Source organism: Lagopus leucura, unplaced genomic scaffold (assembly GCF_019238085.1).
Source record: "Lagopus leucura isolate 7727_CA_CO unplaced genomic scaffold, USGS_WTPT01 Super-Scaffold_100021, whole genome shotgun sequence".
NCBI classification, from domain to species: Eukaryota; Metazoa; Chordata; class Aves; order Galliformes; family Phasianidae; genus Lagopus; species Lagopus leucura.
In genome coordinates, this window is record NW_024962274.1 from 1,775,861 (window position 1) to 1,798,496 (window position 22,636).

General features: G+C 44.6%; 1 protein-coding gene across 3 annotated transcripts in view; it reads left to right on the forward strand.

Moving 5' to 3' along the window:
• The window catches only part of TP63 (tumor protein p63), a 97,385-nt gene that overhangs the window by 67,517 nt on the left and 7,232 nt on the right, over positions 1-22,636 (forward strand). For 2 of the 3 annotated variants that reach the window (XM_042878484.1, XM_042878485.1), the window contains exons 5-10: positions 7,538-7,724; positions 9,473-9,588; positions 9,924-10,033; positions 10,908-11,044; positions 11,865-11,947; positions 12,827-12,963. In XM_042878484.1, coding sequence (XP_042734418.1) covers positions 7,538-7,724; positions 9,473-9,588; positions 9,924-10,033; positions 10,908-11,044; positions 11,865-11,947; positions 12,827-12,963 — 770 coding nt within the window. Of the gene's footprint in view, positions 1-7,537; positions 7,725-9,472; positions 9,589-9,923; positions 10,034-10,907; positions 11,045-11,864; positions 11,948-12,826; positions 12,964-16,802; positions 20,994-22,636 lie in introns of those variants that run through there. The other variant, XM_042878486.1, reaches the window with a different exon arrangement.

Consider the following 22,636-nt stretch of genomic DNA (forward strand, 5'->3'; position numbering starts at 1 on the left):
AATCTGAAATTTCCTTGTACCCAGATTCATCCCCTTGATCTTCAGCTTGTCTGGAGCTGTTTAAACCTGTGGCTGAGGACCATGCTGAGGTCCTTATGCTGAGGACCCAGAGCATATGTCTTCTCTGTAGAGGGCTCTAATATTATATGGGGCTCTTACAGCTTATTCATGTTAACGGAACCAGGGTTTGGTGGTTGGTTGTTATTTTCTTTATGCACCGTTCTGCCAGAAGTTAGCGTTTGTTAATTAGGGTTAGCATGAGTGGGGTTTCTACAGTGATTATTTCTTAGTGCAGTAGTCTTGTGTGGTAATCTGTAATACAGAAGCCACCAGGAGATATGCAGATGTCAGCTTAAGAGGCTGAGAGTTAAACAGTGTAAGAGCCTGTGTCCAGCCCACCTCTTGAAGTGGGGAGGGTGAAGGAGAAGGAAAAAGCAAAGCAGTGCATCTTGAGACCCCATTACAGGCCTTATTTGCAAAATGATCCTAAAGAAACCTTCTTCAAGGATGGAAGTACAATAGACTTAATGTTTTACTGATGGCTTGTAAATTGGCAGTGTTAATGTCAGTTAATTGATAGAGTCTGTGGAAAATAACATCACAGGGATATGCAAAGTCAAACTCTGAGACACATTCTGATCCTATGGGAGTTGATACAGTGTTCAAAGCCAGGTAAGTTTGCCAGGTAAGCACAGTTGCTTTGTCCTGTTCCATCTGAGGGAACTGTACTACAGTTGGGATAGTTTCAGGGTATTTTGTTTGTGTAAATTTATTTTTACAAGCAGCTGTTTGGAAATGTACCTCAGATTTTAGGCAGTATTAAATAAGTTTTCCCTGTGGAAGCTACTTCATTCAGTGTGAAAATACCTATGCATTTTGTAATGTGGAATCCCACAGTCATTGGGTACTTACTGGGTGTAGGGAAGGATGTTCAGCATTGGCTTCCATTGTTGTTTTTTTCAGCATGCACACTGCTAATTTAGTCATTTCATCATTTCACCTCATTTGCAAAACTTCCTCTGCCAAGTAGCCTATCAGAAATGCAAATACTAGACATTATTAGTATCTGAAACTTACGTGGTACAGCTGAAGTTTCGGTTTAGAAACGGGTAGAGAAATTCAGTGTATAAAAAAAGAAGTTTTCAAGCCAAACCTTGAAAGGTCTTTACTTATTGATGAATCGAGTCTGTAAAGGCAAAAATGACTTGCAAAAGCCCTTAAATGTGAAGTTTGTAAATTTACAACTGTTTCACAGTTGGAAGAATTGTAGGGGAAAATATCAGTGTTACTTGTTCTGGTTTTGCTGCTGTTACTAGGTAGAATTCTTCCTAATGTAGAGAATACTTCCTGATCAACATCATTTTACATAAAGATCTCTGGGGAGATGTTGAAGCATTCTCATGAATGAATGGTCTAGTTCTCCTTAAGGTGAGAGAATTCAGCTGATGCTCCAAACCCAGTGTTATGGGGGGGGATTTCAGTGTGGTTCCAGGTGCATGTCCCCATGTCTGTCAGTTTCTCAGCTCCTTCAGCACTCTCCTTGAGGAGTACTGTGTTGCTGGGGAAGGGCATTTGCACGATACTCATGGGACTGCATACAAGTGTAGTAAAGGGGGGAAAAACAATTGGAGGGGGGAACGAGGAGCTGGTTTCTCTCGGAAAGTGGTGTTCAAATCTTCTAGGCCTCTTTTTCACCCTCCTTAAGTCTGCTGCAGCCTCCTGGCAGGCTTTGCCACTTGCCCAGCTCCGTTTCTCCGCTGCCCGCAGGGCTGTGTGCCAGGAGGGCAGCCAGGCCCCAGCCTGCTGAATCCTAGGCTGGAGGCTACGTTTCTCCATCCTCCTCCCTTGCCACCCCTCCCCATTCCCATTTACCTAAGCAGGTCAACGCAGACACATATATCTTTATTTCACCGCAGTTCCAAGCTGCCGTCAGCGTCCAGCCTGGCGTTGGGCACGCGGTATGCCCTGAGGCAGCGCAGAGCTGCACCGACATGCTCCTTGCCACTTCTTTTTCCATTTTTCTGTGTTTTTTGTCTGTCCCGGCTGAGCGTGTGGGTCATGTTTCTCTCCCCCCCTTGTCCCCTCCGTGCTGCCAGCCGGGGGACGCGGGGCCCACCTGCCTGATGTCAACATCTTGCAGGGCGAGGCTGGGGAGGAATGTGCCGCTCCCAGCCCGGCGCAGGTAATTAATCCCCGCGACTGACAGGTGGCAACAGGCGGCCTTTGGCTGCAGCTCCTGAGGAAAAGCGCTTGGAGGAAAGATTTTAAGAGCTCGTGAGCACCATTCGTGTGCGCGGGCCGTGCGGCGGCAGGGCCAGGGAAGGGGCAGGGGAGCTGAAGGGGAAGGTGAAGCTGAAGTCTCTGCACAGGCGGATTCCTGTGGGCGAGGCTGCCCCTCCCCGAGGGGGGGGGGAAAGAGGATGACTTGTGATTTCCTTTGCCTGGGGCACAGGAATTTGGTAAAAGTCTTCAGAGTGCTCCTGGCGCTGTCAGCATCCCCTCCTGCTCCAGTCCTCCCAGTTGTTGCATGGTGGGGCATCCATCCGCTGCAAATTGTTCACAGGTGCTTCTTGCTGGCCCAGCGTGAACTTAAATGTGGTGGATCTGGCGTGGTGCCGACAGCTGTTGAACTCATCTATCGTGTCATTGGTTTGCATGTCTGCTAGCGGCAGATTGTATGCTCTGTGCTCTGATGAGGTGGAAGATCTCAGCCCAGAGAGGCAACAAATCAGCTGTGCATGTTATAGATGACCACAAGCAGCTTTGCGCCCATGGATACCTGCCCTCACCCCTAGCAATTGCAAATTAGATGTTCGATCGCTGTTTGGCAAAGCCAAACTATTTAAGGTGTATGCATAAATATTACTTTTTATTCCACACAGGTAAATTCCTTTCTCCGCACTTTTTTATTCTAAATGAGTAAACCTTGTTCCGCTTTACACAGGTTTTCTGCTTGTTTCATAACTCCTTATTCTCAGCTGTGCATACTTCAGCACAAGTAAACGTTGCTTCTCCATTGTTTTTTTTCTCAGAGTTAGTTTGTTAGGGGAGAACTGCAGCTGAACGATGGCTTTGAAAACGTCAAATGAAATGAATCCAGTGTTTAACTGAGTAAGGCTGAAACGTGACTTCTTGAAAGAAGTTTGCAGAAGGTTTGAAAAACCTGTTGATGTGAGCAGAAGGGGCTCAGAGCTGTCACGGTGTAAGCTGACTTCTGGGATCACCTTCAAGTTGACATTCATCAGCATTTGCAGAGCTGGCTGAACCCCACTCCTTTTAAAGATTTAAGGGCTGTAATCCCTTGGCTAGATCAGAGGGTAAGGCAGATATTAGAGGTAGATTTCCAAAGTAGTGTTTGGGGGAATTTACCTCATCAGAGTTCTGTGGGGGGGATTGAGCGCTTGCTGAAAAGCCACTGCAGCTTATGTTGCACAAAGCACTTCCAGGAGACTTCTGTCCTTCCTAGTGAAAATTTTCCATTTGAGAAGTGAAAAAGTGTTTTGTTTTCTCCCTTAAGCCCTTTGTTGACACGCCTTCTGGAGAAGGGGCTTGCTGAAAAATCAGGCAGGTGTTGCCTGATGGTGGCTGGCGTGCGCTTTGTGATACTGAATTACCAGCCAGGGTGCCAAGAGTGGGTAATACAGTATGTCTGCACAGGCAGGTGGGGAGGGCAGGGCTGCGGGTGCTGGAATGTTTTCTTCTTTCCGTTTAAAACATATTATTAAGCAAAAAGCTAAATTCACTGTTGTCTTTAGCAGTCTCTTGAAGTCTGCTTATTTGGGCATGACGTGCAGCAATTGAACCCCAAAGAAAAATCTGAGCCAAGCTTTTCCCCTCTCTCCTGAGTAGATAACGTGTTGCCAGGCTTCCTTCTTTTGTTTCCAATAGCTTTGCTGTGTGTCTGATAAAAGCCATGTTGCCACTCCTCAGGCTGTTGGCGCAGCTTTTATTCCTCATGCTAGGAAATGACTGTCGCTAAATGACAGGCTTGTTGATAGAGATCAGATTCATTTTTAGTACTTCTTTTTTTTTCCTAATTAGGTTAATTTCCGTACTCAGGCAAGTAACAGAAGTATATTGGTTAATAGTGATGCTTTAGACTTGTTAAATACTTGAAATGGAGGCAGTTAAGAGGTACTTAAGGGAGAAATTCATTTATTGGCAATTTTCAGTCTGGACTAGTGCTAAATGTTGGCTCTGTTTTGATTTTTGACATCACTGTTTTTCAAATGACAATCTTGTCCTTCCTTCCCAGGTAGTGGGGGTACTGAATCTGTCTTGGGTCTCCATGATGGGTGTGACTGATCTCCTGATCTCATCCATCATGCAGTGAGCTCCAGTTGTCTCCTGCACCACAATGGTGGGCAGGGTGCCTGTCACCTCCTGCAAAGTGGGGTGATTTGGGGACCACTGAGGAGAATGCATGCAGGCATTCCCTGAATGCACAGAGACAGCTCCTGCCTCAAGGGTTTTCTCATACGTATTTGCTTTGAAATCTATATACAATATCCTGTCTTACTCTGTGGATATAGTGATTATCGCTGATCCAGTATGAAGTTGCTGTGACCGAGTTGTTTGCATCTATTTATGCCGGTAGATGACTGGGCATCAGTTTACCTATGGTCACGGCGAAGTTGGCAGTTTGGGAAGCTCAAGTGCTTTACTGTCTGACAGTAGATACCCCACGGACAGATTTACACCAGTGTTAAATGACTGGCCTCTTGACAATTACAGGCTTGTGGGTCACTGTGCTGGGGTGGATGTGAAATCTCTGCCAAGCTGTGGTGTGCTGCGGCCCTGAGCTCTTTGCAACAGCCAGGAGGCTCGAACTCTTGCAGGCAGTGACAGAAAGGTGCTGTGGCCATCCTGTCTGACTGTCTTTCTGCATGGGTTGCTGCTGCTTGCCTCCCAAAGTGGAGATGAGCATCACAACCTTTGATGAGCTTCTGGTCACCTTATTACTCTGATATGCAAAGTTCACATTGGTGTTGTTCAGGGCCTGGAGCTCCTGGGTCTAAAGGCTGACAAAACCTAAGTTTTGGGAAGATGCATCCTTATTGGAAGAGCTTTTCACTGTAACTCATTAGTTCTTAGCTGCTGATTCTGTAGATGTAAGCTGCAGGTCCTGTTCTTCCCTTCTGATTGTAGCTGAAGGGCTCAAAGCAGTTGAGCTGCTGAGGGGCAGCTCTACCTTTGCCCATGCTATCTGGTGTGTTTGTGCTGGGGTTGGACACCCACCTCTCCTGTCCTTCTAGAAGCAGTTGTTTTCTGCTTCTCTGCAACCCCAGTGAAAATGTTAGATGTAAAATTATAATCAGCACCACCAGGGGAGTGCATCTCCTTCCACTTCTTCACTTCTCTGAATGCTTGCAGACGCCAGACACGTTCATTCTTGGTGTGTGCTGCTGTACTTAAGGTTTCATTTTGGCCCTCTGCATTTGGGTGCATGGTTTCTTCTTGCTTCCTTGACACGGGGACATCCAAGCGATGACGTGGCTTTCTGTGTATGCTTTCTAAACTTTCATCCTCCTTCAAATAAGAATCTTTTCCTACTTTTGGGGTGAAAAGACAACGCAGTGAGCTCACTCTTACCTTTAGCAAGGAATTGCTTTTTAATTAAAAAACAATAAGGAATTTCAGGTTTTAAAAGATGTCTGATATAAATCACCATCTAGATCTGTTTCACAACTTTTTTTTGTAATTGTTTGGCATGTTCCCCATTTCCGCGGGCTGAGTAAATCCTTTGTGGGTTTAATCTCTAGCCTGCAGGCACATAAAATGCATTGCACAATTTGGCCTTTGCATTTCAGAGAATCTTCTTCCTTGGCTTAAATACCTGTAGCATCTCTGCCGTATGGCAGGGTGGTGTTGAGTGAGGAGGGAAGAGATCACTTTGTCTTAATTTTAATCCCCCTTCATTGTTTCCCCAGCTTTGGTTTTCCTGTTAGCAGCGCACACACTTTGAAATGCAAATAATCTCTGGATATCACTAGCTAATGCTCCTGTTGCCATGTCACCCACTGCCCACCCGTTGGTGTGCCAGCTCTTCCCATCCTAGCAGGGTGGATGGCCAACTTGTGCTCCCGACCTGTATGAACCTGTTGGTGCCGTGTTTGAACAGTTGGGACTTGGGCTGTATCGGCCATGGCTGCTAGAGACATTTGTTCAAGAAAACAGCCACCTTGGAGCTTTCACTTCTTTCCCTGCTAGAAGCAAAGAGATGGAAGTGGGGAAATGCCAGCAATTCCTGTGGGTTACGTGGTTAGTTATTGAAGAGCTTGGCATTCACAGATGTCTGAACACCAAGAGAAACCTGAATGGCTCTGAAGTTGGGTATCAGTGTGAACTGCATTGCTTTGGTACAGCAGAGAAGGGTGAAAAGTCTCCTGCGCAGGGGACATCTAGAAAAATGGGTTAGGGTGGCAGTGTAGTGAACCATGTAAGAGTTTCCTTTTCACTGTTCCTGTTAAATGAGTATTTTTAATTCAGCTAGAGCTTCTAAACAGAAACCAGTGACTTCAGCCCATGCTGAAGTCATGCATTTTGCTGAGTAAAGGTTTCCAGATGCGAACGCCGTTTGGGGATGTGCTGCGCCAGCGCGTTAGTGCAAGAATGTCCTAAAAGGGAATCTAATATGCTGTGAACTAGCACAGTGAGTAGGAGTGTCCTAGCTGAGGGTGTTCATTACATAACCCCCAGGATGGTGACTGCCTCTGTTTTGGAACCAGCTCCGAAGTTGTGCTCCAGGTCCCAACGTGGACCAGGTCTTTTGGAATGTTTTCACTCCTCAGAGCTTTGAGGTCTGTGTGCATCTTATTTCACCATTTCCTCTCTGCCTTGGTGAATGAGATACTTAACTTTAAAAGTAAGGAGACTGATGTAGGTTATTCAGCACAGGTATGAGATGCTTTCAAAAGATAACTGACAAGTCAGATTTGGCACAACTCTCAGGTTGGTCAAGGTCTTGCTTTTAAATACTGTTCAGTTCCAGGCTTCATGGTTTTTACTCCATTTTCAAAACCAGGAGGGCTTTTAACAAAACAGGATGAATTACTTTACACGTGTTGTTTTCAGTGCTTCCAGGATTACAGGGTATTGTAAAATGAATGCTTTCCATTTTTGTATAAACGCACTGCCCTTCTGTCCGTCCGTCCCCCCCTCCTTGTTCAAGGGATGCATAAGAGAAATAAGGATTGTATTTGATCATATAATAGCACAGTTCTTTTTGAACATTTTTGTCTTTGGGAAAACTAGATGTTAGTCTTATGTTCTACTTTGCTAAAACAAGTAAAGATTTAGTGTTTGTTTTGTCACTTGTTTGGAAGTGTGGCAGGGAGATTGGAGGTTGATGATCCTTGAGGTCCCTTCCAACTCAAGCCATTCAATGATCCTGTGACTCTGTGATTCTCTGAACAAATGCAGTGCATGTGCATTTGGCATACGTATAAATCCATCTCCATCCTTCTGGTATGCCTCCACCTCTCTAACTGACCATCCTGACTCTCTTGCTCTTTTTACCTTTTTTCCCCTCATTCAGTATTCCACCGAACTGAAGAAGCTGTACTGCCAGATTGCCAAGACATGCCCCATTCAGATCAAAGTGATGACCCCACCACCCCAAGGAGCTGTCATCCGGGCTATGCCAGTCTACAAGAAAGCAGAGCACGTCACCGAAGTGGTCAAACGCTGCCCGAACCACGAGCTGAGCCGAGAGTTCAACGAGGGTAAGAGGGCAGTGCTTTTGCTCATAGTCCCTTTCCAAAACTGCTTGGCCCATGAGCAGTAGTGCAGGGGCTTTGCAGCAATTTCACAGCAAGCCTTTGGAAGCAGGCCTCCTTGCAGTGGTTCATTTAGCTTTTTACTCCCTGTGCTTAGCAGGAAGCTTAGTCCTGTGCTTTAATTCTTCCTGTGCAAGTGTGTCCTTGAGAAGAAAGTACGAAAATAAACCTCGTGCCTGCCCAGGTTGGATGGATGTCTGTCCCTGTAGCAGGCAGTGCCTTTCTGGCAACCTTTCCCCACTCTGCTTGTGCTCCCTCGATGAGAAGCAGCTGTTTTTGTGCTCAGGAATGAGCTTCCATGTCGCTGGGGCAGGGATCTAGTAACAGGATGCAATATCATCTCCAGTCCTTAATCCGCGTCTCAAAGACAGAGGGGCTGTTTATCTCTGGCAGGATAACACTAAGTGCCAGCATCAACTGCAGGCAGCCTTCCTGTATGCTTAACATTATCAGTTCACTCATATGAGAAGAATCAAGATTAAAACACGATTACTGTGAAGTAGTAGCTGTTATAAAAATGTCACGGGGCTTTCTGCAAACTCATGAGCTAGACTCCATTTTTCTGTGGCTGCTTAAGTTCACATAAGTTCAGATGAGCATCTGTTTTAGTCTAATAGCATTATTCACCTCCTACTGTAAAAAAAAAAAAAAAAAAAAAAAAAAAAAAAAAAAGGTGTCAGTTAACGGAGTGTTTCAGGAGCCTGGATCCCTTGGCTGGGTACAGTGTGGTCAGCTAGACAAGCATAAAAACAAGCAGGGACTTGGGATATGAAAGTCAGAATGAAGTGAGACAGTTCTTTGAAATAAGCTTTTGTGTTAAAATGCTTTGGACAGAATTTGAATATTATTTTGAGAGTTTATACTTGGTTCAGTGACATACCTTTAAGGAGGAATGTGATTTAAATGCTGAATTTGTGTTTTGAAAGTAGTTTTCTCAAAATACACTATTTTGAGTAAGAAATTAACAGTTCAAACACAAAATGAATTGGGAGGCAAAATGAGTTGGGAGGGACTTTTCATAAGGGCACGCAGCAGCAGGACAAGGGGGTAATGGTTTTAAACTGGAAGAAAGTAGATTTAGACCAGATATCAGCAAGAAATTCTTTGCTGTGAGGGTGGTGAGACACTGGAACAGGCTGCCCAGTGAGGTTGTGAATGCCTCTTCCCTGGAAGTATTCAAGGCCAGGCTGGACGGGGCTTTGAGCAACCTGATCTAGAGGGAGGTATCCCTGCCTATAGGAGGGGGGTTGAAACTAGATGGTATTAAGGGTCCCTTCTAGTGCAAGCCATTATGTGATTCTGTGAGTTCTTCAGGTGAACATGAAACACGCTTCTTTCTTCAGAACTTAACTGTGTTGTAGAAACACTAAAGAAAATTTGCAGGAAAGAGGGGAAACTTTTTTTTTTTTTTTTTTTTTTAACATTGAAAAGGTGTCTAGAAACATCACATTCCCTGCATCTGTTAGCTAAGGAAACATTGTTTTTATGTGTGTTTTTTTTGTTTGTTTGTTGGTTTGATTTTTGTCTGGTGGATGAGAGTTTGGGAAGAGGTGTTTCAAGGTCTGGGGAGGCATGTGTGTGCTGTGATAGACCTGTGGGACAGAGCGTGTGGGTTCCTATTGGTTGGGAAGTCTTGCTGCCCTGCACTTCAGCTAGTGTCAGTCAGTGATGTTTTTGTTTCCTTGCCCTTGCAGGGCAGATCGCACCTCCTAGCCACCTGATCAGAGTGGAAGGAAACAGCCATGCCCAGTACGTGGAAGACCCCATCACTGGAAGACAGAGTGTGCTGGTCCCATATGAGCCACCTCAGGTATGTTGTGAGCTCAGGGCTGGGGCATCCTGACATTCAAAAGGGTTGGAGTTCAAACTGTAGCCAAAGGAGCCAAGATCTTGTACGTGCCCTGTCCTCATCACTGTTAATCCCTCTTCATCAGAAACGGGGCTTTAGACACTCTCTGCATTCCTTCAGAGTATGAGTTCTTTATTTTTTTAATTTAAGGAAGCCTTGTTGTGGGGAAGACTTGATGATAGCCTAGTTCTTTATTGTACAGCTGTGGGAGTTGGAGGGATTTTAAGAGGGACAGCTAGAAAAAGCAGAGCTTACCACTCACCATCTCTTCTGCTCATCCTCTCCATCTCATCCAGGTTGGTACTGAGTTCACAACAGTCTTGTACAACTTCATGTGTAACAGTAGCTGTGTAGGAGGGATGAACCGTCGCCCAATTCTCATCATTGTCACACTGGAAACCAGAGAGTAAGTGGTGCTTAACAAGTGTAGCTTGAGATGGCCTTCTGGCTCTTCTTTTGCTCAGGGCAGTGTTGCAAGGTCCTTAGGGATGTATTTGATTTTAGGGATCATGGAACATTTTTAAATCTTGAGAGATAGGAGTTGCCCAGTAACTGGATATTGACTGGCACTTGGGGGGTTTGGGTTGGTCTATGCATAGTCTGGCGCAAACCGTTCAGGTTCTGTACTTACCATGCTCTTATGTGAAGTAGATAAGGGTGTTTTTGATGCAGATAAGAAGTTTCAATACATGGAAGAAGTCTCACCAGTATGTCTATCTGGCTTAATCCTCCTGTGAATGGCTGGATGCTTTGCTGTGTCCACTGAGCAGAGTGCTTTCATGCCCTCTCTCTAATATAGCAAATTTCTCTGAAACTGCCAGGGAAAAGGTGGAGACCAGTGGTTAGACGTAGCAAAAACAAAGCATCTGGCAGCTATTCTAGCTGTTCACATTTGGTTTAAGTCACTGAAAGTGGAATTTGATGATCTTGAAAATCCTTTCCAACCTAAATAATTGTGTGATTCCTTCAAATCTGACTGTGATGTCATCCCTTCTGCATAGGTTCCATTTAAGAAGATCAAGTCAACAGTTGGATCAGTGCAGATAGATAATCTGAATCCATTCACTTCTGTAACTTGTGTTGAATCTGTGTATTATTTACTAACCATGTCTAAGATGAGCTTCCAGGAGATGGAACTCACGAATACTGGCCTAGAGGGAGTAAAGCAGGAGTAGATGCTAGCTTCTGATGTTGGCCTCCTGTAAGCTTGAAGGTGTGAGGGATGCTGACGGTGACTATCTGATCCGCTGGCTGATGTCCTCTTTCACTTTCCTTCCCAGTGGGCAAGTCTTGGGCCGCCGATGTTTTGAAGCTCGCATTTGTGCTTGCCCAGGCAGAGATCGCAAAGCAGATGAGGACAGCATCCGCAAGCAGCAAGTCTCTGACAGCACAAAGAATGGTGATGGTACGAAACGCCGTAAGTAGCTGGCAGAGCTGGGTGGATTGCAGATGACGCTGTCAGCAGGTGCAGCCCTGGCACTTGTGTGGGGATGGAGCGGTCCTGCGCATGGGCTTGGAAGCAGGAGGGCATTAAATGTCTGTTTTCACTGGGTGAATCAATCTGCAAAATGAGCCGGTGTTCACAAAATGTTTGACAGTCTGTAGTGGTGTTACAAGCGCTGTTTGTTCTGACTGAAGGGGGATGACTCTATCTTGACACCTTCAGGGTACCTGGATGGGACTGTAACCACTTCCACACTGTAACCGCTTTGTTTGGGACTGTGCTGCTGTTCCCTCATCCTTTTAGCAATTGTCTTCCACAAACAGGAATCTAGATAAAGACTTCACACAAACTGTGCTGTGTGTCTGAGGTCCTAAGGCAAGTAGCCTCTTTCTGTGCTCTGTGGAGTACAACACACTCATCAAAAGTGCAAAAAATGGAAACTCAGTCTTGGTTTCCCATATGTGCTCAGTGATAACACTGGGTTGTATAGCAAAGAGGCAAACTTCAATGAGAGACAAATAGGAGATTTTCATTTCCACAGTGGGTTCTGTATGCTCACTTCATCCACTCACTGTGGATTACTGATCCACCAATGGCTCTTTGCAAGTTGTCTGCTTCACAAAGCCAGTAGCTATGCACACAGTTTTGGAGTGGTTCAGGCAGAGATCCTTTCAAAGCACTGCATGTTAACACCAGGCTTACGCTTGATTTCTCTCTTTCTCTTCTTTTTTTACTTCCTTTGCTGTTTGTGTTTTGCTTTAGTTTAATGGGATGCTTTTTTGTTTTCTTCTAGCTTTTCGACAAGGAACTCATGGCATACAGATGACATCTATCAAGAAAAGACGTTCTCCAGATGATGAGCTCTTGTACTTGCCGGTGAGTTCTCTCTATCTTTTGCTTTTATCCCATGTTTCTTATCCTCCTTAGTGCATTGAGGCAGGTCAACTGCTCACCTAGACATCATAGAGAACTGTGTTCAGTGGGTGGGGTTGGAGTGTGGAATGCTTTCCCTAGAGATGCATCTGTTTTAAATGCGTGTTCCAAACAAAATTTGTAAATAAATAAATAAATAAATCTTATTGACTGTTGATTGAGACTGGCTTGTGCTAAGCACAGGGTGGGATCACCATCATGGAGACCTAACTAGGTTTCCTCCTCTGATGTTTTTGAGTCCGTAGCACTTGATTTTCTATAGGGATGATGTGTTGAATCCTGCTTTCTTGCTGAAGCTTATGGGTTTTGTGTACTACCATTACAGTGGGATGGTAGAGGTAAAATACTCAGTAATAAGTGTAGGATCAGAAAAGGCAAGAAAGTAATTGGCCACTGAACTGCTTTCACTGTAAGTTACATTTAGCTGGGTGAATCACAAATGGCAGCCTTCTTGGGGGAGAAGGGAGATCTAAACTTAACATCCAAATTCAGTAATCCTTTTTTTCTTAAGCGTAAGTCAAAGTTCATCACCACATTTGATTTGGACCGGAACATTGCTTTTGATTGGTATAGATTTATGTCAAGGTAGATGACAATCTCAAGATGTTCACTAGCCTGCAATGTCAGATTATCTCTTCAACATTTATCTAATGTACATCTAACACAAGACTTAGCAGTTTTACTGCTTACATGTTGAGTATAGGCAGTATTTGCATCCTGCTGTGGCTGTTTACTTGAATGTATCTACAGCTCACTGAAGTGGTGGTCACTTTAGATGCAGTTCCTTACGGCTTTTCTTTTCATCCTCTTCCTATGACCTAGGTGAGGGGACGAGAAACATATGAAATGCTACTCAAGATCAAGGAGTCTCTGGAACTTATGCAGTACCTCCCCCAGCACACAATTGAAACTTACCGGCAGCAGCAGCAACAGCAGCACCAGCACTTGCTCCAGAAGCAGTGAGTATGGATGTGCTTGCAGTGACCTCTGTAATGAGGATTGTGGGGAAGGGAGAGAGAGGAGAGAGACACAGAAAACTTCTGCACAGGTGTTTATAGGGACGCGGTGCTTAACCAACAGTATGAAACTGCTTGTTGATCTCCTACACAGAGCCGGTAGAAGTCAATACCAGGAAGAAAAACTTCAATACCAGAACTTGAGAGAGAGATTTTGCAATGGGACAGAGCAGTCCTCCTTTCTTAAATGCAGGTCGTGACTGCTTGCAGGTCCCTTTCTACCTGCTACATGTGTGTGACCAAGCCGAGGATCATAGGGTGGGCTGTGCTGTGTTCCCAGCTTTGTGGGAATGGCAGTGAATGTGGAGCCCTCCACCCCTTGTCTAGGGAATCCTCTGAAACATTTTGCAAAGAGTATACGGTGCTGGAACTGTGAGCATCAGCCTGCCCATGTGCTTGAATATTGCTGCTGCACTGATTTGATGTTGTTGAAGGGCTGGCGGCTGTCTCTTGGTGGGATGTAGATATTGCAATCTCCTGAGCTGTAACATTGGAAGCTGACAATTGGGACTGAGGGTTTGACAGTTAAGAATTGCTCTCTGACCAATGGGTACTCCGAAGAAGGGTTCTTTGTTGGCACTTCTAAAGCATTTTTAAACAAACAAACAAAAAAAAGTACTCTGTGACTGGCTCTCCATGTTGTGCATGAGAAACTTTCCATCTGGGCAGACACAGCCGCTGTCTGCTAGCAAGGCTCTACCAGGATTACTTCAAGTGGTGTAAGTGGCAGGAGGATAGGGAGAAGAAGGGCCAAATAAGTGTCTGGTTTCAGTCTTCCTCTCTGCTCCTAATGCTTTACAGTTACAGAGACTGGGTGACAGAATGAGTTTGCAGACATACCCCAAGTGGTGTCATTCACAGGCCTTGCTTCACCTGCTGTGTCAGGTGGCAGCACATAGCTGGCCAGGCTGTAGGTGGCCGCCAGCGGTAGTGCTTAGCATCTTGTGCGTTCCTCCTGGCAACCTCACGTGTCAGGAGGCTGTGGGTATATCTCATTCCCTTGCAGAGGTTAGCACAAGGCCAAGGCACCACTTAAGTCCCATCTGAGCCTGTAGGGATTTATTTCAATGCCTTGGCCTTGTCTCAGGGCTTCTGCAATACCACGGCTCTATGCCAGATCTCTGCATATGTTCGCATTTCGACCTGTGTGTTTTTAGTGTCAGCTGGAGTCTTGAAGAGGCTTTATAGCCCTGTGCTGAAATGGCTGGAGCATCCAGGGGCTCTGGGCAATCTGAGAGACTTTTTAATAAAAATAAAATTCAGTCATCTGAGCTGTTTGTGTATATTATAACTTGTGTTTACTAGCTGCTAGGCATTGTGGCCTTTGTGCACTCAGTTGCATCTCTTCAAAGCTCCACCTGAACTGCAGCCATTTCAGTTGAGAAATGGTTGTGTAAGCAGAAATGGATGGCAGCAGATGACAGCTTTCATTTGGTGCTGACAGTTGTGTGGCCATAATTACTGTTTTCATTCTTCTATCAATAGGATGGGTTCCTGGCAACTGAAGTTGGTATTTGTTACCTTTAAGACTAGCATGCGTGAGTCTCGCCATTTAATTTAATGAAACTTCTTTTTGGCATGTCTCCTGGCACTTGTCCAGTTAAATACTCATTTTTCTCAGCTGCTGAGTGTGCTGGGGTACTGGGGAGACAGATTAACAGCTTTTAAGGATGCCGAGAACGTGGGGGGGAATTATCTTTCAGTGTTTGTCCAGAGCTACTGGAATTATCTCTGCTGACAGCTTGCCATGAAATAGGGTCCTCTGTACTGAAATGTACTTTCAAACATTAGGTGCGGTTGGGTTCTAGCACTTTGGCCTCGATCATCTAGGGTATGTATTAATTTCTGAAGGAATGTGTTGAGGGCAAAGGGAAATTGGGGCTGGCGAGACTCATAGATATGATTATACCCTCCCCAAAAAGCCCCCCCAGAGTTCCAGATCGTGATGTGAGAATAAGGAGAGAAGGCACTTTGTGGGAGCTGGCGTTGGTAAGAGCAGTCTTGCATGTGAGTGGGTTCAGCTAACAACATGTTGTACGTTTTCATTTTTTCTGAAGGTTAGGAAGAGCAAGAATGAGATTTGTGGTAAAAAGTAATTTTTGAAAAAAAAAAAAAAAAAAAAATCTGACTTTTGGAAACACTGTAATACAGACCAGCATTGCATTTCACGGACCAGCAGTGCTGTCTTACAGTTCTGTAATTAAAAAAAAAGAACAAATCTGGTGACAGTCAGCTGCCTGTCCCACAAGATGATCAAAAATACTGTGCTGTTCCATGCTGTGCCGGACCGTATCTTTCTCTGTCTCATCTCCTCTCTCTGTTTGCTCCTTTGTGCATGGTTTTCTCTTACTAACCTTATTTACAGTTGTGCCAAATACCTTCATGATCATAGGTGGGAAGGCCTTTTTTTTGTTTTGATTTCTGAAGTTTCTGTTCTTCCTTTTCCACTGCCAAATCCTGTGAAGAGCAGCACACACATTTATGTAGAGGGCTTCCTTTTCATGCTTTGCTGCTGACGTTTAAAATCTTTCTGTCAAAGGTTGACCAGAACATTTTTGCTTCCAAAGATACCAGAGCCCACACTTCTTATGGGGAAGGAAAGTTTTTTTCTGTCGTATGTTGCAAAATGCATTTACCACCAGTGTTCTCAAGGAATACTGGAAAACACTTTTTCTTACTCAATGAGACTTCCTGTTGTGGCTTTCACCCTGCTGTTTTCAGAACAGTCTATTTGAATTGGTCAGAGCACGTTAGAAAGAGGTTTGCAAAGTCTTCCAATGCCCACTGAGGAGGTGATTTATATACTCCAGCAGATGTTTCTTTCGTATTAACAGGGCTGCAGCCACCAACCCAGTGGTAGCCTTTCATTCTAGTGAGCAGCCCAGCTCATTACCCAAATGAGAAGGGATTGACCTTGTAAGTGAGGTGTGATGGAGCAAAGCTATCCAGTGTCTGGTGTGCTCCAGCTGAGACAAAAACTGTTGCTCACCGTGGCAGGGAGGAGGCTGGTGGGAGAAGTATTCTATTCTATTCTACATACCCCCACCTAGATATTCTCATTTTTGCTGTAGAAGCTATGGTGGATTTCTGCATGGTTTGGTTTTGTATTGTTGTGCTTGCGTGTGTTGTGAGCTCCAGGCATTTGGATGCTGTTTTCAACTGAAGCATTACCAAGGTGAAAGTAAGCAAGAAAATGTGTGGGATTAGGTACGTGAAGACATGCTGTGCTCACTTTGCTGGCACTGAGGGTTGGTGCATTTGCATCAGGTGGCAGTCCCAGGGCCCTCTCAGCTTCAGGCCCTCTGCCTTCCAAAGGGAGAGTGCCTGAGATAGAATCAGTACAGCTCATTCACAACAGGCACCACTATCTCCCTAGCACCAGCTTCTGGTTTTTAAGTAACCGAAGTTTGAAATGAACTCTATGGAAGCTGCATCTCTCACGCATTTGGCTGAGTGCTTTTTTCTTCTCATATTTCTTTGGCTCATTTGAGCACTGCTGGGAACAGTATCAGGTACCGTTTGCACCCGTGTGACTGGGACGCAGAAATCCGATTGCCATATCAAATAGTTGCTTTTTCTTGCCAAGCACTCACACCTGGGGCTTTCCAACTTCCTAAATTTGCTTGTTGCATACCCTCACTGCAGGTGCTAAGACATCAGTTTATCCTGTCTGTCGAGTCCGTACTGTGATCATGAAGGTGGAAAATGGCTGTTTCTCTCTTGCTGTCTGATGAAGGGCCCTGTACATTCATCTCTTCTTTTCTCTGGTTCCTTCTCTGCAGTCTCCTTTCGGCCTGCTTCAGGAGTGAACTCGTGGACTCAAGGAGAGACTCTCCCAAACAGACCGATACCATCCTAAAACATTCCAGCCCCCCAAAACCATCAGTATATCCATAAATGGAACTGGCGGGTTGGCTTTGCCCAGCTCGTGGGACTAGGAGCACTGGGGCAAATATGCAGCCTGATAGCAACAGAGTACATAGTGAGAGTAATCTCCTGGAGGGACTCAAACTTTGCCAAAACAAGACGCTTCTACAGATCTCTTAGCTGTAGCCGGTGGCGCTGGGAGCTCTGGAACCATGATGTTGTCTGTCTTGGTGTAACTTTTTCTTCTTGTTTTTGTAATCTCTTTCCTGTTAACTTCTGTATTTGTGAAACACATAGGGTTTCTCTGAGCAGGTCTCAATTTTAAAATGCCTTGTCTTGTATAAATTTTAAGAAAGTATTCAGGGGCTGGGTGGGGATAAGGAGGAGGGGGGGGATGTTTTGAAGTCTGTGCTAATCTGTTAGGCCTGTTTTAATGCCATTTATGCAGTAATAGTGCAATTAGCTGAAGTGTCTGTACTGCTGGACAGAGGGAGATAGTAACTATATTGGCACTAATTAAGTCATTTTTCCCCTGTAGAAATGCCTTCTAGTTTGGTGTTACGAATTGTTTCCCTCTATTTCATAAAAAGTCTATCTAAAATAGATAAAAATTACTGGGAAGACTGGACAACGCTGTCAGACTTTGCACTGAAACTTCTGGGCTTAGTCCAGATGTACTGAACTTAAAAAGCTCCTTCCTTGCTCTCATGAGCTCAGTCCAAGTGGACAAGTGAAGGTGAAGTTGGAGTCTTGCTGTGTAATGACATCCATGTGCACCCAGTGTCCCTGTTCCTTTATTATTGAGGGTGTAAAGGGCAATCTGTTCATCGCATGACTTATTGAAAGCTTATCCAAAGATCAGAGCTCATCCCTTTCCATGCAGACTTTCAGCAGTTATTAGATGTTCCTTCATTAAGCTTACTACATTGTACCCTTCTCTACTGTCCTCAGCTCAAAGATGTGCCAGCATCTGTTAGAGATAGCTCAGCCTGATGGCCTTAAGCCATTCCTACTTTGTCCAGTAATCCTGCAATCAGTAGCCATTGCTTTTGCTCAGTGTCTCCATGAAGTGGTCTGAATTAGCAATTTCTGCACAGAAGACCCTTTCTCAACAAGGACTCGTAACCCTTTATACTGCTGGTGTCAAATCTACCTCTGGAAGGTGTTTGAAGGGGGCTTAACAAAGTTTGTATTCTTTAGAAGTTTGATGTCTAGGTGCCAAACCCAGATCAGCACAAAGGAAGCATGGTGAACAGGCAAGTAAAACATGCCATGGAATTCAACTGGTATTGCTGACTGTGGCTCTGGGAGCAGATACTGGAGATGAGAGAGGGGCTGTGGAGGATGCCTGCTGTGGCTTATCTTCACAAAGAGTGGTGGTCCTTAATGCTGATAGAAAAGTGTCCTCTGCCTGTGTTCTCAGACGGTAGCATCTCATCTAGGGAAGCCTCTGGTGTTCATGGCTGTGGAAAGTAGAAATGTAAAAAGCTTTCTGAGGGGCGCAGTAGGAAAGGAGCTTCCTGCACGCTGGTGTTTGTCTGCATCAGTGCTGTTCATGGAGCAGAGCATGGATTCATATGCCAGGGATCAGCTGTCCATGGGAGCTGGGGGCTGGATCAATACTAATAGGAACCTGTGTACCTGTAGCTCTGCACTGGATTTACTTGAGGCAGGTGCATACCCACCACTGATACAGTTCTGGTTAGGCACAGCCTGAAGAAAAGATGCCTTTCAAACATGGAACAGGGCTCCTGGCCACCCACAAAGAAAGAGAAGGCCTGATGCAGTGGGAGATCTTTTATCTCTGAACATCTCATCATCTGCTTCCAGGCAATAGAGCTGTGATCTAAGCAGGTGATGACTCGCTCCAAAATCTCTTTTGAGAGCTGTATTCCATCTCTGAATATCTCCTTTGTTGTCTTAATGAGATGACTTCTACCGTAAGAGTGTGGGGGAGAGCTGATGCAGAAGAGCCCCAGAAAAGTGATTAACTATAAATAATAACTAAACACCAGCAGTTTACTATTCATGCAGTTGCACTTCTACCATTGTTCCTTATATAAAATCAGTCAAATCAAGTATCTCTTCACTTTGTTTGGGAACTGCAAGAAGTACTTTGAGATCACAGAAAAGATAATTTTCCCTCTGTGCCTTTTTATTTGGGACAAGAAAGGCAACACTTATTCTCAACTCTCACCCAGGGAAAGAATCTGAACTGCAAATGCAGCCCAAATGTGGGCTTGGCAGCGTTAGTCAGCCCTTCCAAAATGGGTTCTTTACATTGGTTCTGTCTGCTTATGGATGGCAATGTGGAAACACTGGGATGGAGTAAATACTGGGATAAGGGTGCCTAATGCATGTCAAGAGGTTTGCTTCAAGGCCTGCCTGCTGGTGAGTTTGAGGAGGCAAACTATCCAAAGGTGTCAGGTAGCCACAGCCCACCATCAGCAGGTCCCAGCTGATGCTCCAGTTCATTGTTTAGCCTGGCCTGTGTGAAAACTCTTGTATCACTGTGGGCAATACAAATACAGCACCTGGGACTTGCACAAAGCAAGCAAGTGAATTAGTTGGATCCCTCTGTCCTCTGGAAAGGCTCTTATGTTTGTACACCTTGCTTAGAAGTGGATGACTGTGAAGGTGGTCTTAATGGTGACTCTGTTTGCTCTCCAGCTAGAAGGTGATTATCTTAGGAAGCGCAGCTTTTTCCATCAAATAACCTGGAGCTGGAAGTAGTCGAAATTGCTTTTCTGTCTCTCCTCTGCAGCTAGACAAAAGAACAAAAACCCTTGTCTCAGACAGCTGTCTTTCAGATTTTTCACCTTTTACTTCAGAAAAGTAAGCCTTTCAAGGAATAAGCAGTTAATACTGGGCCTTCTCAGTCAGGTCAGTCTTTGTCAACTGGTTAATGTATATCCACTTGCAGCTGTATTCCCTGAAGAGCATATCACATCCACTGCTTACGTTGGGAAATTCCCAAACCTGATATCTAATGGGAATTATTAGTTCCACCCTTGTCTCTGTGCTGTAGCTGCTGTCTGCCTTGTGACAGCCAGAGCTTCTCCTTTCCATGCTCAGTTGGTTAGTAAGCATGCAAGCCACTTTAGTGGTCAGAAAGATGCTCTGTTGGTTGCTTAAAGCTGCACCTTTTTGAGATGTGAAGAGCAATCTCTGCTTCTTAGTGTCCTGTTTCATGAGCCTTGTAAATGGGTGAGTGCAACTGAGCATGTGTTATTTGTGTCATCATTAGACATGTTGACATCCCAAGGTTATGCAGTCCAGTGGGCATCCCTACTTGAAAAAAAGTTGTTATTGGGCATACAAACCATACATGAACTTAGGGTGCAATCCTTCTGTCTTTGCTGTGGCCAACATAAGGAAAAGCAGGCTGGGAACTTGGGTCTCTGCATTGTGAGTAGCTCTAGGTCTTCAGGGACGGCAAATTGTAGGCACTGGGGCTGGGGGAATTCTTACTCTCCAACTCTGAGCTGTCCTGCTCTTGCACTTAGTGAAACTTCGTCATTTACATGAATGCTGCTTACATTATGGTGTGCTTATCTAAAGTTAATGAGGATTCCTACTGAATCAGATAATAGATGTATCCAAGCAGTTCCCTACCTCTGGTAAAGGGCTGATACCTGCTGAGCTGGGAAAGCACAGAGTTGTATAAGGTAACCTGTGAACTGAACTGTGCTTAATATGTGGGAGAGTAAGTTCCTTCCTGACCTCTTGAGATGATCAGTATATGCCTTGAAGCATGAGAGTTGATTGCCCTCATATAAGCTTGCATAACTACAAACCTTACTGGATAAATAATTACCTTGCCACTTAAAGAGAGAAAAATCAGTTGCAGAATGTGACTCAGTGCCTTTTGTATCAGGCTGTTCCAAGAAGTATAATAGTCTCTTAATTGAAGTCCTTATACCTTGATATTAAAATGCATTTCATTGGCATTGATATCAAAGAAATGTTAATGCTTCTACTTCTAATCTTTCTTGAGATGTAGTATGTGTGATTTTAATGAAAATCACTGTGCATGACATTCTTACAATATCTATTTTTTAAAAAAGGAAAAAAAGCAATATATTTTAAATGAATCCAAGAACGCCATGTAGACTGTGTGTTTAATACCAAAAACATTTTCTTGTGTTTCTAAGGCTGTTGCTATATTGATGTGTGACATGAATTTTGAATAAAATTTTGCATCTTGGTTTATCTTGGGACTCTTCTTTGGCTAGATGGTTTTCCTAAGAACTTTCACTAGATGGTTGTCCGTAGAACTTTCACGTCTGCTTATGTGACTGATCTAATTGAAAATGATTGTGGGTACAAAAAAATACTGTACTGTTGTTTCTCTTTGGTTTTATTTGCTTGATTCTTGATTCTCTTGATTCTCGTAAGTACAAGTGAGTTAAGAATGGAGCCCATAAGCTGGAAGTGGAAGTATGCACTTGCTTCATGTAGCACAGGGTGCTTTGAGTTGGCTTCTGTCTGTTTGCTTTTTTTTCGGTGTTCTGTAGGAGCCAAACTAATTTTAATGAGATCACTGCTGGTAGCATAGGGAGCACAGTTAGGCCCGTTCCTGACCTCCTTGGAGACTCTTGTTTTGTGCCAATAGACTAAAAGATGGTATAGAACTGTGAACTCACTGAATAAAACCTGCCCTGAACTTAACTAGTCAAAAGCAATCTCTTCTGGGAGGTGTCTGATTCGATGCAGAGTTTCGCTGTGGAGGCTGCTGTACACTATGACTTCCTCGCTTGCATATCATGCAGGCTTTGCCCTAAGAGAATACTTGGGTGCATTAACTTCAACTGAAGCTCAGGCTGGGTTCATAAACTTGTAAAATGGAAATATTAATTCTAGTCCTAAATCCACAGGCCTTTTGAGTTAAGGATGGCATCCATCTAACTTGAATTTTATGGCTAGCCTTAACTTTGTAATTGGCGAGCTGAAACCTCTGATCTGAATCGTTCTCTTCACTCTCAAAAGTTGGGCCTGAACTTCATGGCTTGGTTTCACTTCCCCCTGGGAGTTGATGCTGTCATTAATATTAATTTGTGAAGCTTCTTGTGCTTTCTACTTCCTTGAGTCTATGAAGTTTGCTGGATCTTGTCCTGCATCTTCACTGCCGAAGGACAGTTCACACCCTTCAGTACCTCCTATAATTGTGTAATTAGCTAACATTTTTTCATGGCCTTAGATATTCTAGCCTGTTAGCATAGATGTTTCTCCACCCAACATCACGAGCTTTGAAAGTGCAGGAAGTTGGAGACAGTGTAATTGTATGAGACTTGACCTTGAGCGCTGAAGGCTTTAATAAATTACCAGGAATAAGCCTTTTCTTTCCTTTGCACTTATTGTAAGCAGTAACTGTTCCCTTTGCGTGGAAGGAAAGCCAGTTCCCAGGAATTGGTGTGTAGCCAGTTATACCCAGATAGACAAGTTTCCCGGTGGGAAATAAGAGGGAATGTGCCCTTTCACATGCACTGAGGCTGAGTGAGCACTGATCTCCAGCGGGCTTGTGAGGGTATGTCATGTTTGGGAAGTGTGCCTGCTTCCTGAGTGTCTTTGCCCAGTCTTGTGAATGCCCTTGGTGTGCAGAGAGTGAACCTGCTCTATTGGCACGGCAGCCCTCTGCCAAGTGTGCTGATGGGCCCACTTTAATGATCGTGTTCTACATATTCCAGCTAAGACCCCACTCAGGATGGGCTGCCATAGCCGTAACCCAAGCTGAAAGCTGGGCTGCTGT